This window comes from Phaethon lepturus, unplaced genomic scaffold, assembly GCF_000687285.1.
Source record: "Phaethon lepturus isolate BGI_N335 unplaced genomic scaffold, ASM68728v1 scaffold57873, whole genome shotgun sequence".
In the NCBI taxonomy this organism is placed as follows: Eukaryota; Metazoa; Chordata; class Aves; order Phaethontiformes; family Phaethontidae; genus Phaethon; species Phaethon lepturus.
This window is the reverse complement of record NW_010528107.1, coordinates 7,570-25,827: the sequence shown is the minus strand read 5'-3', so window position 1 is coordinate 25,827 and position 18,258 is coordinate 7,570. Positions and strand designations below refer to the sequence as shown.

The 18,258-nt window shown below is 38.8% G+C and overlaps 1 protein-coding gene across 1 annotated transcript in view; it reads left to right on the top strand.

Moving 5' to 3' along the window:
• Nucleotides 1-206: 206 nt before the first annotated feature.
• LOC104618054 (focadhesin-like) overlaps nt 207-18,258 on the top strand; it is a 25,026-nt gene continuing 6,974 nt past the window's right edge. The window contains exons 1-12 of the mRNA XM_010283557.1: nt 207-286; nt 719-808; nt 6,294-6,441; nt 8,320-8,439; nt 9,374-9,496; nt 10,280-10,357; nt 10,749-10,820; nt 10,991-11,093; nt 12,248-12,328; nt 13,422-13,550; nt 16,318-16,433; nt 17,699-17,959. Of these exons, the coding sequence (XP_010281859.1) occupies nt 207-286; nt 719-808; nt 6,294-6,441; nt 8,320-8,439; nt 9,374-9,496; nt 10,280-10,357; nt 10,749-10,820; nt 10,991-11,093; nt 12,248-12,328; nt 13,422-13,550; nt 16,318-16,433; nt 17,699-17,959 (1,401 nt within the window). The remainder of the gene's footprint in view (nt 287-718; nt 809-6,293; nt 6,442-8,319; nt 8,440-9,373; nt 9,497-10,279; nt 10,358-10,748; nt 10,821-10,990; nt 11,094-12,247; nt 12,329-13,421; nt 13,551-16,317; nt 16,434-17,698; nt 17,960-18,258) is intronic.

The window sequence follows — 18,258 nt, the reverse complement described above, 5'->3', positions numbered from 1 at the left end:
GTTTATTTGCTCAGTGAGCTTATGTTTCCAACACACCTGCCTTTGTTAAAACACTGTGCAGCATTGCTCTGTTCTAATCTTCGTTTGTGTCTTGATGCCTTGCTGCCTCTGACTCAGCCACATAATTTGGTGATGAACTGTCTCTGAGTGATTAGTCAGTGGTGACAACCGAGCCACATGCAAGCATTACAAGGCTTTTAAAGACGATGATGCTAGATCAGCTTGATATTTTGGAGTATGTGAATCTTTATTTTGGGTTTCGGGGATTGGTTGGTTGGTTGGTTTGGTGAGGGGTGTTGAAATTTTTTCTTATGGACAGTTTCGCCTCTTCCACTGCCCTGCATAATTTCAAAGCTTAATCTCATACATTATTCCAAGCATTGACTTGCAACAACAGCAAAACTTGTAGAGATGTAGCTATAGCTAATATCAAATCATAGAGTTAGTTTGCATTAAAGATGTCTTGTTCATTAAAAAAAAGTGCACGTTTTCTAAGAGGGGAGTACTTATGACATCTTTGGAGTGAGATGTAAATGCTTCCTTTTTTAGCAGTAAGTTAGGCAAAGAGATGGAGAGAGGTATTTATGGAGCTAATATCAGCAAGAAAAGAACTCTATTTACTGGCATGTTCAGTCTTACAGAAGGTTTAATATCCTATTTGAAGAGGCAAGCTGTGTTTTGGATCTTTTTTGGTTTCTGTTTTGGTTTGATTTTGTAGTGAAGTACCCGGTCAACAGATGAACTTACTTCTAATGAAGTCCCTCGATGCACTGGAAGACTGCTGCTTTGACACGAGTCTGGAGTACAAGTGAGTTTCCTTCATTACTGATGATACTTTGTTCTATTTTGAACTCCACCATTTAATTCATGCTTTTATTCCTTCATTCTACACAGAAGAGCATAAGGATAGGATAGGGAAACAGCCTGTTCTGAGTACTTCCATAGAATCAGCAACTTATGCAGGCTGGCAAGGACCTTTGGAGGTCCACATCCCTCCCCAAAACAGACTCATCCATGTATTTGGACTACGTTGCCCAAGGCTTTACAGTCAGGGTTTGAAATCCCCAAGATTGGAGGCGGCAGAACGTCCTGGGTCCTGGCTCCACTTTTGGGCTGTCCTTATCTCCATGTGAATGTCTGAAGTTTCATCTTGTGCCTGCTGCCTCTCAGCCTCCCACCATGCAAGAGCCCAGCTACATCTCCTCAGTTCTTTCCTGTCAGTGTCAGAGACACTATTGGGTGTCCCCAAAGCCATCCCTTCTCACAGATGAACCAGCTGTCATCCCACAGCTTCTGCTCTCAGGGCAAGGTCTCCAGCTTCCCTGCCTTGGTAGCCTCCCCATGAACTTGTGCCAGTTTTTCTGGTGTCTTTCCTGCATTCAGAGCAGTATTCCAGGTGTGGTGGTGAGCGCATAGTAGAGGGATGATGCTTCCCCTGGCTCTCATGGCAGTGTCCTGCTCTCTGCTGGCCCTCATTGCTGCCTGGGTGCATGTCAGGTCCTGGGTCAGCTTGTTGCCCACCACTGCCCAAGGCAGTTCCCAAAAGGTAATGTCCAGCCCCTCTGTTGCCAGGTGCAGTGTTGCCAGGTGCAGGACTGTGAGTTGGTGCTTGTTGAATTTCAGGATGTTCCTGCTGGTTTAGTCCTCCGTGTAGCATCTCTTCTAAGTGTGTCCATAAATAAATTAATATATAAAAAATACTTTCTATATGAACATATATAAGCGTATGCGTATGTGCATATAGCTAACACACACACAGTTTTTTCCATACAGTCCCTAGTGCAACGTGAAAAGAAGCAATGACCACCACTGCCAATCCCCGCCAAACCACAAGTAAAATCCTTGGGCATGTGTAGAGAACCACACAGTACTGCTCACAGGCAGTGGGAGGATACCAGCAATTCTAGGAGCAGGGTTGCTCATCTTGCTTGCAGATGTTCATTAATGAAAGATGTTTTTGTAAGTCCTTTCTTGGTGCTCTTGGGTGGTTGCCAAGGTGTTCACTGAAGTCTAGCTGCTGCTGCATTGGAGCCTGTTGCTGGAATGTGTGCATGTGTAGAATACAGTGTGAGCTCCAGGAGCAGCCGCCTCATATGGCTTGTGTATCAGGGAGAGCCAGACAGTTAATTTAGCAGCTGTGGATGGCATGCTGAATACTGCCTAAAGCAAATATATTTCATTTAACCAACTGAGATTATGCCTCGGGTGTTTTGAAGAGAGGAGCAGCCCACCAGCAGGGCAAGAAGTTACTGAAAAATACTGCACAACTACTCAGTTATTTCCCTTTTAAATCGTGGAACGAACTGCAGTATCTTGAGTGCTTCTGTGTGCGTGCACAGGGTTTTATTTGATTTTTAACATTATTCTGCCCACCTGTTCCCTGTTCATAGGAAACAGAGCAATAGTTCCTGTTTGCCTTTGCTCTCCCCTTTTCCACCAGACCTTCTGAAAAGCTGCGAGGGGTCACAGTTGCACACCATTGGGCTGTGAACCTGGACAGCTTCATCAGGATTTGGGTTGCCGCGGGAGTGGCACAGGACAAGACCCATGGTGCACAGGCGGCTGTATTGGCTGCATCGCTTTGTTACGGCTGTTGCTGCTTGACTCTGCAACCCATTAGCTGGAGATAAATGCCTCCTAGAGAAGCCAAACTAGACTTCTCTGGCAGTGGGAGGTTGCCAGAAGAATAGGAAACAATGGCAAGCAGGAGAGGGAAGATTGAAGAGTGGGTGGTTTTTATATCATGCCCTCTGCTGTGGGAGCTCTGAGGTTACATTTGACTGGCGGGAGCACAGGGCTTCCCGCACCCTGCCAACTTGTGCCAAGTGGCATGCCCTCCTGACTGTTTTAGAAAAATGTGCCTCTCTCTTCAGTAACGTGCTTCTCTGGGTGTTAAGTGAGACATCTCACAGATTGAAGGATGTTATCAAGATCAAGAGGTTTTTGCTGAATTCTTGTTTCATTTTGTTTTTCTGTCTTGAGTGTCTATATGAGAAAGTGGCTTATCAATGCATGTGCTATGCAAACTGGAGCTCACACAATCGTGCTTCACTGATCATGTCAGCCTTGATAAGAATGTTGGTTTTATATACAATGTTCTTCATTTAATTAGGAGAATTCTCTTTTCAAAATTGGTGGTGTGGGTGGAAGAGGTAAGACAAATGAAGAAAACGGAGTTGTTTTCAATAAACAGTAAGAATCTTTCCCTGAACCAGTGCTTTAGCTTAGTGAGAGTCCAGTTATGTTCCATAAGAATCTCTGTGTCTGTATAAGTTGCATAAAATACTCTAAACCTAAGTTTCCTTTCAGAAAAGATCACTGTGAGAATAATGCTCATAAATCAGTACTCTTATCTGTCATAACCACACAGGGGGAAAAAAAAAACAAAGTGAAACTCCATCTTTTAAAGGGGGAAAAACATTTCAAATGGTTAAGCGTGTTAATGTGATGGTTCTTCAGTTTTTAACTGAGACAGTTTGAGATTGCAGAGTCTTATGAGCTTTGCAGTTATTTTTAATTTTAAATGGTATGCATCGTCAAGAGATCTGTGAGTGGACCTTAAATCTGCTCTTAAGGTAGATGTTAGACAACCTCAAACATATTTTTAAAATATATTGATACACCACTTTTTGGTATGGAAAATGTGCATGACAGATGATTTAGACTGTTCTTTATGCTTCTAGGTTTTGTCAGACTTAATGATTTCAGAAGCCATAGGACAGCTTGATTTTTTTTCTCCCAAGCCTAACGTACATAGAACATAGGTTCAGCAAACATGTACAATCAAGGCTGTTAACTTTTCAAGTATTACATGCAGATTATATTAAATAGATCTTTTTCAGATCAGACTTAGTGTATTGGGAAAAAAATAACTACATAAATCAAAGGCAGGGTTGCAGTTGTAACAGTACAGCATATGGGTAACAAACAGCAGTACATGTGGTCCCTGTGTTGGAAGGTTTTGCTTCCCTCCGCTGCCTCTTCCTGCAAAAAAAGGAAAACGTGTTGAAGATTGTGTTAACTCTGACCTTTTGGAAGGTTTGCATATAAAAAGTTTTTGAGAATACCGAGGGGCAGCGGAGTTTTCTGGCTTGCCTTGTTACATTTCCCATATGGAGGATGAAGTCTACACGATATTTGCAAATACCACTTTCTGTATAAAGTTATTGCGTGGCAGAGCTAGCTTGCATCTGTAAGAATAAATATTGGAGAAATACTGAGGAAATTATAAACACCGATACATGTTGAGTAAAGATGTGGTAAAGAGCAAATTCATATGAAACTTGAAATACACAGTAGTCGTCCTTTAAACTGTTGTGTGGATCATTAAACTGACTTGCTTTTTATGGAGTTTTTTGCAAGGTCAGTAGCTGTTTGATTTGACTTCAAGGCATTTTTAATCAAAACTTTTATATTGCTTTTACAGAAACCTGTCAAACTTGACTGACCTCAGGATTATCAGGAAAATACCAGTTTTCCTTTATCCTAAAATACAAAACTTTCATTTTTGTTCATTAAGTCCTTCATTCTGTGATGTGATTGACTGTACTGCCCTATACGCTGCAAAGTTACACTTTGAGATATATGACAGTAGTACAGTATGTCTGATGCAATGGCACTAAAACACTGAAAACGTGCTGGGAAATCTGAGATACCATGTGGATGAAGTGCATTTAAATACTAATTTTATGTAGATCACAAACAAGGTGGCCAAGTGAAAACAATTGCTAGTTACAAAAAGGGGAGCAGAGGGGGTGAAGCTTTAGTCTTGCTTCAGTCCCCACTTATGTTTTGGGTCTTTGCTAAAAGTCAACTACATAAAAGATTTTAGCTCTAATTAGTAATTTTGTCTTCCTCCTGTGTATTTTTGTCAGCAAGCAATAGTTTAAAATTGTGTATAGAAGTTTTATGTATAAGTTCTGTCCTTATTTTGTTGGCTGTTCATGAACTCAGATATGCCAGTTACTTAAAAATGTTGATTCTAAAGGTTTGTTTCATCTTTGCTGGAAAGAGAAGACACCACTGCCAAGACACCACTCCAAGTCTTCTAGCCATGCTCATCATCTTCATCCCCAGCTGCTGAAAAACACTATCTTATGACTGAAGTTGTTCTCGAAAGTTTCTGATTAAAAGCAGTAACTCCTCTCATTTTTAAGTTGTTTAGCAGAAGCTTAGAAGAATACTTAGGATCCTAGCCACATTCTTTTCACTGCTAGCTACATGCGGTGTCTGCCATCGCATTCTCAGGGAGAAGCACAAGGGGAAAAAAAATCTTCATCTTCACTTAAGAGCTGCTTCTTTAAGCCATTGTGTATATGTGCCAGTGAGAGATCACCTTCAGAGCAGTGAGTATCTGCTGTGCTTTTAGTGTCATGATGGCAGCCAGAACTCTTTGGGAAATTTCTGACAAAACTTTTCAGTATTATGACTGATGACCTGTGGAAACTGAAACTTCTTGTGGGAACAAAGGTGCTGAATTTAGTAAGAGTTCTCTGGTCCAGAATGGAATTTCTGTTCATATCTGAAACAGAGGCAGAGACCGTGAAGCTTTTCATGCCAGGTGCCCTATTGAATTATGTACTTTGAAGCCATGTTCTTCTTTGTATGAAGCAATTTTTTGCGATTTTAAGTATCCTCGGTGTCAAACTGTTAGTTGTGCTCAATATGTCTGCCCTGTTGAAGCTCTTCACTGTTGTATATGCGTATTTTAGTACATATGGTTTAGAATGTATACCTGACAATCATGTTCTGAAATGCAGGTGAATACATTAATCTGTACAGACATTTTAGGTGTTCTCTGGCTCACTCACTCATTTCATTAATTTTGCAAACTGGAACACCTCTTGCAGGAGTCTGAGAGCAACAGACCCTGATACAGCCAGTGGACCTGCAGTTAGTATGTTTACCTGGGATATCAGAGTTTGGGATATCAGTATAAATCAGGGGTAGAAGTTTGGATCCATACTTTCTTCATACTAGTTTATGTGGTTGTTGATGGCACTATTGGTTCTTCAGGAGCAGGAGGAATAATGAGGATGTATGCATAGGATTTATTATTTTAAACACATATTTTCTTCTTTTGCTCTTCTTTCATCCTGTGTCTCACAAAAAGCATCACCTATGTGTGAAATAAAAGCCATTTGTAAAATTGACTGTGTTAAGTAATTATCCACAGGGCTAGTTACCAGGCAAGGCCAAGAGGTCTTTTTGCTCAACAACCCATGTTGGGGTGAAAAGAGAGTTCAGAGCAGCCAAAGCATACTTAATCCTTTTTCTTTTGTCTTCTCTTTAAGCACTGGATGTATTTTGGGAGTAGGACTTGTTCTTTCACTTATGAGTCACAGTAGCCAAACTGAATCTCGAGTGCATGTTTCCACTTCGTTGCGAAAACTCCTTAAATACCTGGACAGCAGTGAGGATCAAAGCAGATGGGTCCAGGAGGTATGACCTATTTTCTCAAAAATTTTACATCTTCATTTTACTTTGTTGCCTTCCTTTAAGAACTATAGACTTTTTACTGAAGCTTTAGGTCTGTAGTACTGGAATGCTTGGTTCCTATTATTTCTTTCACAGTATATGGTTTTATATCTGCTGAAGAAGACAATAAAAATAATAACAGAGTAACTTGTAATGCTGCACAAACATTAAGAAACTGCCTGAAAAGATAACAGGCATCATTCTTTAAAGTGCTTCTTTAATTCCTTAACTAACATCAAATTAAATTATTGGAAGTTGGGTCCTGAGTAACTGTGGATATGGGTCTCATATACAGTTGTTTACTGCTCATCTGATCTACTTGAAAGCAGACAGCAGGTTATTCTGAGAGAATCTTAATGTTAATACTTCCTTCTTCAACATGCCTTCTGTTTCCTTCTTTGAAAGCTGCTGTCACTAGCTAATGTGAATCTTGCACTTGTAAATGCTGCTATGGCCCCATTTGCTGTTCACTTTATAACTATTTTGAAGACTTAAACAGCTCTGTTAACTTTGAGCATGCATTCTAATTTATTTTGCCAAGACACATCCTGTAAGTTTTGACATGGTCCACGCACTAAGCCTATAACCTTGTTGAGGTAAAACTTCAGAAAGAAAACTGATGAAATTGGAGTTTACAACAGAAAACAAGAATCGGAATAAACAGGTGTTTTGCACAAAAAAAAGGCAACCCTATATGTATGTCTGCAGCAGGTGAACAGCCAAGTTGCATTATTCTCTTTTTTTTCTAAGGAAGTTAGCAGAGATTGGTAGTATTATTCTCTTTCCTCTCTTGGTATTGCTCTGCAAGCTCTTTATTAAAGGTCGTCTTTTATGGAGTTTAATTTTTTTGGCAGTATGTATGTGTTGGGGATTAGCCTTTTGCAGTTTATGGTTCATGCATTAAAATTACTTACAGTTATGAAATCATTTATCTCTCCCCAGAGATCTCAAAGTGCTTTATTGAATTTAAGTGGGGTTCAATACAGCAACTTATGAGATGAAAGGCAGCAGCTGTTCAACTTCATGAGATAGTTTGAGATGAGAAGCAAAACCTACCCTTTTCAGTTATAATCTCTGTAAGGAATTGTACAGATAATGACATGAGTAGAATCTGGCCAGCACCCTAGGATGAATACTGCTATGTTTGAGATGCACAAGAGGCTCTTTCAGAGCTATAGATGGCTGGGATATAATGCTGTACTTGAGCGGTAACTTTGGTCTACTGCAGCAAGAGGTACAATCAGCATTACTTGCTCCAAGTCAAATTGTTGTCAATCCTGCACAGTAGGTAGGTGCTCTATGCTTCCCTTATAGTCATGTGTTGTTCTGTTGCTTAGCTTTGGTACCAAGGAAGTTAAACAGAGGCCTTGTTGAAAGTTCAGACTTCATTTCCTTATTCTCCATGTCTAAGGCTGAAGAACAGAAAAACAGCACCGTGTGTGAATCCTTCTGCAAGGTCATGAGGCTAGTGTCATGCACTTCTTCTACACGCTCCTTTTCTGGCCTTGTGGACCTGCTTGTAGCCCTGATGGGATCACAGCATGCTATGTATGCTCACATAAATAATGATCAGATCCTTGTGTTGAGCAGAGTAACTACGTTTGTGTGGAAGATCAGGAGTTTGACTGACATAAAACCAGCAGTACTTCAAAGGTTTATTTGTATTTGTTTTAATGTTAGCATCAGTGAAGAATGTTTCAGAGAGGGAGTAAACATCTGAAAGTATAAATTAAAAATGTCATGGCTTTTTTATCATGCTGGCACACTGCTCCATGTGCACATTGCTACAGTGAATTTGATGAGACACTGCTTAACAGAATTTTTTTTTTTTTTTTTTTTCAGGTACTTGCCTATTCTGTGGCCTGTTCTTGTGTGTCTGCTTTCAGTGTTGGAATCGTAGAAGCAGCTGAGGCGGAGGAAGCCATGAACAAGCTATGGACCTTAGTGGAAAATAGTCAGCAGGTCATAATTCAGTGTTTGGGCTTTGCTTCAGTTCTGTTTTTCTCTTGCCTATTTAATATTAGATACTGCTTTAACCAGATGGTTAACTTCAAGAAAATTATGTTGATCTACTTACAGCCTTAACTAACACTAAGCATGTTGTGCATACCATGCAATTACCAAGAGTGCCACTTGATCCATTGATGCATTGGCTGCAGATGTATAGCAATTGCCAGACAGTGAAATAAAACCACGTTTTTTATGTTTTATTGCATTTAGAAGGGAGTTTGATACTTCTGAGTTCTTCATGTCTTTAGTCCCTGCATCCTGCCAATTTTTGTCTCTTTTATAACATGTTTCTTTAGATTCTTTTTCTTGGAAGGAAAGTACATCTACTGTGCTCTTCTGAATTTTTGCTTTCCCTTAGCCTCCAGACAGTGCATCATAACCACAGCCATAGCTTCCTCCAGGTGTCTGTTTCATCCCTAGTGTCCTAGGGTTACCTTCTAAAAATGCCCAAAATAATCTGCATATTTCAGTGCATGTTCTTTTTTGTTAAAATGCTTGCCAGATAAAAAGAAGAAGGTGGGGGGAAGGCAACCATTTTGAATCAAAGCCTGCTAGTACACTAATCAACTGTTTAAAATGTTTATCTGGAAAATAGGAAGTCAGAACAAACTACCTTTGCTACAGCATTTCATCTTTGTATCAGAAAGTCTGCTCTAAAATAAAGGCTCCAGGCAATCTATGTGCCAAAGAGAATGTTACATCTCAGAAAGTCCTATGTCACAACATCAGAAAATACATGGAATAAGAAAGCATCCAGTATTTTAGACAAAGACATTATTTCTAATTATTGGGAAATAATAAATACTTAAGTCGTGTTTCAATAATGCTCAAAAGAATAGACTCCTTTGGAAAATGTCTTTTTCAATGTGTCTTTTTCACCTTACAGACCCACAGTTTTGCTTTAGCTCTAGGTGCAATAGTACATGGATTGTCAGCTTGTGGCCATGGGAAAGCTGAAGACCTGAGTAACAGGCTAATGCCAGCCTGGCTAAAAACTGTGCTTGCAGAGGTAAAGGAGCTTGAATGCATATCCTGTTTTTTGCAGGGGGTTGATTTTAAATGAACAGTAGGGGCATAATTTTCCTTGTTTCTGCAGGAGTGATGCTAGGAAAAGTTAAGACTATCTGAACATGCTTTTTCATTGATATGTGGAAGCAAAAATACATCTTTGGGCTGTTTGCTAAAGGGAAAAAAAAAACAATCTTCTGCTTGGATCATTTATGGGAAATGCTTATCTCAATGAGATCTTAATTTGGACAACTTTACTAATTTGGAACAATACCCAAGGATAAAATCTAGGTTATTAAATGACTTGCCTTGTGAAATTAGATGCTACTTTTCAGTAACAGAATGGAGGTTATAGTGGCTCAGTTGTTACAATAATTTTAATTTATCTCATTGTAACAAAAATTACATGTTTGAAATCAAACTCTAAACTTAAAAGAGAAAGATGGCAGCTGAAGGTAAGTATCAACAAAGAAACAGTGTTTCAGAGTTTAATTGTACTGCCATATTTTGTGGAATACAGACTGCTAGAAAGAAGTGATTTGTCAGGAGGAAATGCATGATGATTTCAGATTGGGGGGGAGGGGGAGCTCCATATAAAGCCTTCATTCACCAAGAGAGGGATGAATAATTATCCAGCATGCTGGAGTCTGACATTAAAAGGTTGTTGGGATGAGGTGCACAAGTGGTAGCAGTCATGGTTTTTAAGTTGGAAGAAATAAATATTTTGTCCTACACTAGTGTTGTGTGACTGCATTGATTCACTGATCTGGGATTACGCTTCCAGGGTTCTCCAACGATGCAGCGTCTGGCTGCTGTCAATGGGCTGGTTGCACTGGTGGGCTCTGAAGGAGGCATGATACAGGTAAGAACATGCCAGCAAGTGGTACTTTGTCTCTTCTAGAAATCTGGCTAGAAGGCAAGATGGAGTGACATCCTCTGCATTCTTACAGCAGTGGTTGTGTACTAGGGCATCCCATTTATGCAATAGTGAGTCATGTTGGGTATGAACCAAGTGGGATAGAATTACAATGTGTAAAATGTAATTTGTTTGTTCCATTTCCTCGTCTTATGGCCCATATACAGTGCCATTGGGGAAAAGTTTAGAGCCATGTAAGCTTTCTCTTTTTTTCCTCCACTCCCTCACAAAAAGGCATGTGTGCAAATGTAATCTCTTTTCAGCACCTACTCTCTGTTCTGTTCTTCCTTTTTCCTCCTTATAAAATTCACTTTTTCTTTTCCTTTTTCTCTGGTAGCTGAAATCTGAGAGCATTCAGTCCTCCCAGTTTCAAAGTAAGCTGAATGAGGTCATCAGAACCCTTACACAGGTAAGAAGGTAGCCTCCATTTCCTGCTTTGGATAACACACTAGGGTACTGTGACACCTTGCACAAACAGGCCAAATCCGTGTAAAGAAACTGCATAATGTCTGTGTCAATGCCTTTTGAATGAGGCAATATAGGGAAATCTTTCTAACTAGTGGTTCATTATCTTAACAGATAATCAGTTTTTCGGGGCAGATTGGCCTTCAGACAAATGCAGCAGGTCTTTTGGGACGCCTTCATATGTCCTGTTTGTCTTTTACCCAGAACAGGGCATCCGGTAAGATGCTTTATTATTGCTGCTTAAAGAACATACAGAACTAGCACCTATCTAAAAGGCAGCAAGGGACACATTAGACCATACAGGCTAGACATTGCAGCCTTATTAAATCACATGACAGCCTTTGAATCAGAGACATCACAGTCCTGCGTGCCAGACCTAAAGATTGGAACATGAATCAGGAATCAGTTTGCTCAATGGGATCCCCCGCATCTGCTTTCACTTGCAGTAACAAAGGAGGATTCTAAGTTGTTCTGGTCAAACTTGTATATTGCTTCTGTCTTTATTCTTTTGCAGAATAAATTGAAAAGAAGTTTTAGGCTGCCTATGGCACATGTGTTTGACATTATCTACTACATGCCCTGAGAACTGATTAATCTACTCTTTGTTTTAGCACTTGCCAGTGTATAAAAAAGCCAACACTTAAAAACTGGTCCATAACAAGAGCAAGCTGACTTTTCAGAAGTGTTTTTCTAGAAGAGATCTTCTCTGGTTAGCTGAAGTCAAAAACTAGTGTTTTGTTCCCTTTCAGTGTAGCACTTAGCACAGAAATGCATATTCTGTTGACACATCATTACCTTATGATGTTTCAGTATCCATTGGTAAAATAAAGGTAGGATTACACCATTGATGAAATACCAGTAATAGGGAACTAATGAAGTGGAAGCTATTCACTTCAGTGTGAACCAAGTTGGGAACCAATAATATCAAGTGCACATAAACTTCCTTATCAGAGAAAAAAGATTCTTGGGGTTTCTCCTTTTGTATAATCTTGGCACACACCTGTAGTTAGAAAGGTGTGGAATTGTATCTGTTGTATCAAACTTACTCAGCTTTTGAAGCTCTCCCTTTTAAAGACTGACTTGCAGTGGTGGATACCTTTTAAGGAGATTCTTATCCCTGGCTTTTCAGTTGGTCAGTTAATTTATTTTTTCAGGCCTGGCACCTCTCACCAACACCAATGTTTAGCTTGCCTTAAAAGTGGAAAGGCCAATGCTTCTATTGATAATCTTGTAGTCTCAATGCTTTGAGTCACTTAGAGAATTAGTTAGCTCAAACATAGCTCAGTTTGGCCTTTGAATTTACATGGGAGCTCGAGGTGATAATTTCTGCTGACATGTTTTAGTATATAAACAGTCTTTTTGTCTTCACAGTTCCTCCAGATTTTAGCTACTTGCCTGAAAACAGCTTTATCAGGGCAGCCATTGACTTTGCCATTGAAGGTGGAAAGAAAGGTAAGGAGGGATCAAACTACAGTATCGCTCTGGGAAATTTGTTATGACTATAAAAAGTGACCCTAATAACCCGCTTTTATTTGCTAAGAGAACTTTTCTAAATACTAATTTTAACATCACTAATGTGGGATATTTAATCTCTAAATGAAGAATTGAGTAACACTAGAAAAGATAAGGTAGAATTTTGTAGTTAGTGCTTTAGTTTTCCCCAATGAATTTTTATAACTTCTTAAACCCTTTCCCTCTTTCACTGTGAGATGATGTATCTTCCCTGTGGGAATGAAAGTCAAATCACTTTAAGTGTTAGCAAGTATCCTCAGGAATACTCCATCATCAGGCAGACTTACGCTGGATCCTAGGTTAAGATTCTCTGTAACAGAGTGGTTTTCAAACCACTGCTAAACCATAGCTACTGCTATGTGTGATAAATGCAAAGGAACCTGAAGAAAGTACGCTCTTACATGAGGAGTGCTAGTAAGACAGTTGTGTTGGAATACAGTCTCAAGGGACATAAAGCAGAGGAGATTATTCCTGTGTGGAGCTAAATGAGCTCGCTGCCATCCTGTGAAATAGGCTTTTCTTTCAACGGAGGTAAAAATTGCCCATGCCTTGCCTCCAGGAGGACTTCCACTGAGTTAACTCCGTGTGTTTCAGTAACACAGTATTGTAGCAAAGGTTAGCACCTGCCTGACAATTTTTGTGGCCTGCACCTACAGGATGAGGAAGGAGAACAGTGTCAAAAAACTTTCTCCTACTGTTCTCCTACTGACAAATGCAAAAATACTACGGTACTAGATGAGGAGTATCTCTAATTAATTCATAAATTAGTTCAAGGAGAAGGAACCAGAATGTCTGTCTTCATCAGTAACAAAAAGCCTTTCTTAGTTAGGACATAAATGTTACAAATACAACTGTTGATTACAAAAAAGAGATAGCTAATTCTCAGATATAGAAAGAAATAACTGTAATTTTATCATGCTTCTAATTTCTTCAATACAGATTGGTCTTCAGTGCAGTTGTTAACTTTTTTTCCTGAGCTGTTTAGCCAAATGTGTGTGTATAAAATTCAGACTGATTCTATCTGCTGTTGTAGGCCCTGAATCTGTCCCAACTGAGCTAGTGAAAGTAGCACTGGCACCCATTGCATTAGTTGGAGAAAGCCATCAGTATCCACCTGTAAACTGGGCATCCATTCTTTCTCCTTTGATGAGACTAAACTTTGGTAAGATTTACAGTTTTCTATTAAGTCATTTGTACTTGCCATAAGGCTTCTTTACTAACACAGCTTTCACAAACTTTAGAGCCCACTTCAGGGCTTGAAATTATTGCGGGGATTGAAGTGTTTACTATGCTTTCAAGACAAATTTTTTAATGTTTGTCAACATATATTTGTGATCACCATGTGGACACAGGTTTCTTTTAACTCAAGAAAAATCAGAGAAGATCAAAGTTGAGAAGTTTGGAGCAGTAAAGTTCCCTAATACACTGGTGAACTTAGACCAAATTTTTAATTTGAACTATTTACAGTAAGAAAAGCCCATCATGAAACTGAACTAATTGTATCTTATTTTCAGTACCCACTAAATGCTGGTCCAGTGCCTGTGTCAGAGACTGCAGGCAGCTTTATCACAAGTTGGAACTGTTCTGTAGTTCATCTAGCTATCACCAGTGTGAAATACACTTTCAATTAAATTACACTGGGTGACAGAGAAAACCATATCCCTTTTTCCATCATAATCCTGATTTTGTCAGTGCTTCTAAGAGCATTTTTTCTTTATGCTAGAGAGTAGCTTTGATCCTGAAGCATTGTGTTGGACAGCTTGCATAATGTTTTTCTACTTGGGATATGTCAGTGCCTATTTTAGTTGATACAAGTATCTGAGTTTCAAACTCATTTCCTTAAAAAAAAACCAACAAACTACTGCACAAAGTTCTGTATTCTCTTGTTTGATTCCGCTTGAGTTTTGTTTCTCCAGATTTATGTGACTGTTACTACTGGCCTTGCAGATTCTTTTACAAACGGATTGAGCAAATGCTGTTGTGTTTAAATTGATGTGTTGTAGAGCCCAAAATAGGGAAGGTTATTCTTCTTTCATTCTGGTGTTTATTTTACGTATACAGACCACTAGAAATCATTGAACATTGTCCTGTCATGAACAACTACTTGCTAGGTGCAGAAAGATTCAGCTACTTATTAAACATTTTTTCTTATACTTGAGCTGCAACTTCTGTTTTACTTGGTGTTCTTGCAATTGATTGTAAAGTCTTTTATAAGAATAAGTGAATTTCCTATACTGAGCCCTGCAGTCCCTGCTGATGCGAAGTTGTGTGCAACCTTATGAATAGCTGAAACTTGTTAAATGTATGGGGGATTTTTTTATTCCTGTTTTTCACTTAGGAGTCTTACTTTTGTAAATCAGGGGAATTCCAGAGGAAACAGTATATCGGTTTTGTAGCTATGTTTTTATTGACATCAGACAGCATCACAGTCTACATTTTTATACATAATTTCTCCTGACTGTCCCTCTGTAGTGTTGTGGAAGTTGCACACCCTTCTCTCTAGATTATGTATACATCCAGAAGTAGGTCTGTGTGCTAATGTGCTAGCTAATGTGCTAGAATGTGTAATGCAGAATGGTTGTATTATGACCTAACAGCCCACCTAGAAATGTGGCACTCTTAACACACTTTTTCCGGAACATCTATATCATGAATATTTTTATGAAAATTAAACTATATGCCCAATTCTCTCAGATTCTCTAGGTCACTGTTATTGATGTCTGAGAATTCATGACTTTTTTTTATGAACCTTAAGTATTTCACAAATTCTACTGTGAAGATTTGTTCATTTGTAAACATATTGAAGACAACAGAATGCTTTCCCATCTTACAAGGTTTATTGCGGTTGTTGCTGAGCAGAAGCCGTATAATGTGATTGAAGTAGCACCTGTTTGTTATTCAGTAGTGCTCTGAAGTGAACAGTCATAGACAAATCATAATCCATATCTTAGCAGTCCAAGCTAGTGAGAGAGAATTTTTAATTGGTTACCAAAGTATCTTGTTACAATTTCACCCTTTCTAAGTTCTGCAGATGACTTAACTTCTTGCATAAGATATTTTCTTTCAAAGAGCCTGATACTAGAGTCTTAAATCTTTGCTTTGTTCATGCACTAGTATTAGTGAACTTCGTAAAAGTTATGCTATATAGATTGCCACTTGCATTACTGAAAGAACATTTTAACTTGCAAAGCACCTAATTAAGTTTTATGCTGACATTTAACAGTAATGTATCTTCTGTCTAACGGGTCAAATGCTAGTATAATACTTAAATTGTTTGTCCTAATGGTGCTGTAGCGATCATGAGCTATATGGACACCATGCAATTGCTCAAAGTACCTCTTCAGTATATTTATGACTAGTTATTCTATTAAGAAACAGTCTGTACCAGTCATTAAGGGAAACCAATAAGGATTCCATAACCATCATAACTTCTATGCACAGTAAGGTCTTCTGGTGTGTTAACCTGGAGAATGCTGCAGTCGCCACCCACAGCTGTAACAGTGACTAACCACTGTTCTGTGACATATTATATGAACGTGGGGTATATGGAAGAGTGAACAAATGCTAATTACTCTTACATTTAGCAGGAAGGAATATTGACTCATTTCTCGTTCTGTAGATTAACTCTTGTCTTTATTTGGCAAGGATTTTTTTTAATTTTTACTTCTCGTGCCATTCCCATGTGTTTTGTTCTTGAGTGAGTTGAAAAAAACTTGGACAAATCCTGAGATTTCTTGATGAAAGTGCATGAATGCAAAGAGGAGATTTCTAACATGTAGGTGTTAAAAGCTTCAAGCAGCATCTCTAGAAAAGCAAATTTTAATGTAGTGCTCTAGTAGAACAATAACCCTCCTTTATTTTATGAGTCGAGAACAAATTTGAAGTGAAAATAATTTCTTCATAACTTCTGTTTGTTTTCTTTTGCTTAGGTGATGAGGTAAAACATCTCTGCCTTCAGCTGGCTGCAACACAGGCCCAGTCATCTCAAAATGCAGTGATGCTTTTGGGGATGTGGGTGGCACCTCCCCTTGTCTACAGTCTCAGTGTACGTGTGTGAGAAAATTTGTGGGACCTCAGCACCTCATTCCTATAAGATTCCTCAGTGATGATGTTTAGGATGTCTCACCAGAAAAGGATTACTGCATTCAGAATTCTGCAGAAATACTGTTTAGCAAATATTTATTGTGAGAGAAAGGCTGTTCTTCTGCCTTGAAATTCAAGGCAGACTTAAGGTCTACCACACTGGTTTTCCTTAGACTGCTTAAGACTTTTTTCCCTCTCTCTTATTTCATGCTGTAGCTCTGATAACCTAGAGATGCAAGAAGGCATGGCATGTAGGGAGAAAAAGTATCTTTTATTATACCAGCTGATAGTCTTAGAAAAAAGTCCACCCTATTTGTCCAAAAGCTTGCTTGCTTCTTCTAGCAATGTCTCTTGATCTATTAAAACATGTTACTTCTTGAAAACCTTGCTTTATTTCTGTAGTTAGTCAACAGACTAACCTATAGTATAGTCAAATTTGGGGTTATGCTCCATTATAGTGCAGTTCTTCTTATGGAGGTACAACATGGACTCCATGATACAGTATGTAAAACTCCCTGAATCCCACAGTGCATTTGACTGTGGAGTTCTGTCAACTTACACAAGTTGAGGAGCAGGATCATGATGATTCTCAGAAAATCCATTGTGGATTTCTGTGATCTTTTCCAGTTCTTCAAGGGGTATTTTTGTCTTGTAAATTTTAATTCATTAGTCTTCACAGATACACAAACGGCAGCAATTTTAGGATACATAATTAGTAAGGTACCAAAAAAAGAAAGATTTTATTTCTAAGCACCATTTCTTACTGCAGTGGGGATTTGAGGTCACAAAATTAGCTCAGTCACAGAGTATGTGAACTTTGGATTCCTTCAAGGTAATTACTCATTCTTCCTCACTAGCTAGCAATATTAATGGTGCTAGGAGTACCATGCTTTGGTCCTTGGCTGACAAGTCAGTTTGTATGGTTTATGTAGGAATGCAGTGTGCACCGTACAGAGAAAGTACAATTGTCCTGCCAGGACAGGGACAGGAGTTCAAATACATATCTAGAGTTCACTGAAAGGAAGTTTTTAAGGAAAAGAGTATATTGACATGTTTGAACTCTCTTTAATTCAAGTACTTCAGCAAAGGAGGGAAGAAGAATGGAGAATTATTTATGATTTGGAGTGCCTTTTTAGGTGGTGTTTGAGACACTTTTTTATAACGTCAATAGTTGAAGGTTAGTGAATAGCTAGAATCTGAAACTAAGCAAAAGTTTTTGCTTTTCAGGTGAAAACCCAGAAATATCTTTTCACATCCCTGCCCCTGTGGATGAAACACGTTGCAGAAGACAAACTGCAGTCTTTTACAGAAGTGTTTCTGATACAACAATTTGAAGTGAACTACCGTGCAAAAACTCCAGAAATTTGCCAGTGTGTTTTACAGGGGCTCCTGCAAGCAATGAAACTTCCAAACCTTGCCCAGTACTGCTGGAGCTTTCTGTGCCAGGCTGTGGAGAAAATATTTGCGCTTCTACCAAATGAGGTTCAGGTAAGGAATAAGTCTGAAGTGTATGAACATTGTAACTGGGTATTTTTACTGATGGTAAGTCCCATCTTTTTACACTGACCTGTCAAATTTGAAACATGAAGTAGATGTAAAATTTTTAGTGTTAATAGTTAAGATGCCTGCATAATTTCAATTTAAGTTACTTTCAGATATTCTTTAGAATATGACTAAGTTGTGAAGTGAATTTGGTAATTCACTCACAAATTGGTAAGGGAAAAATACAGTATTAGTACTGAAATAGATGTCATTGAAACAGAAGCAGAGAACAACCAGAAGGCTGC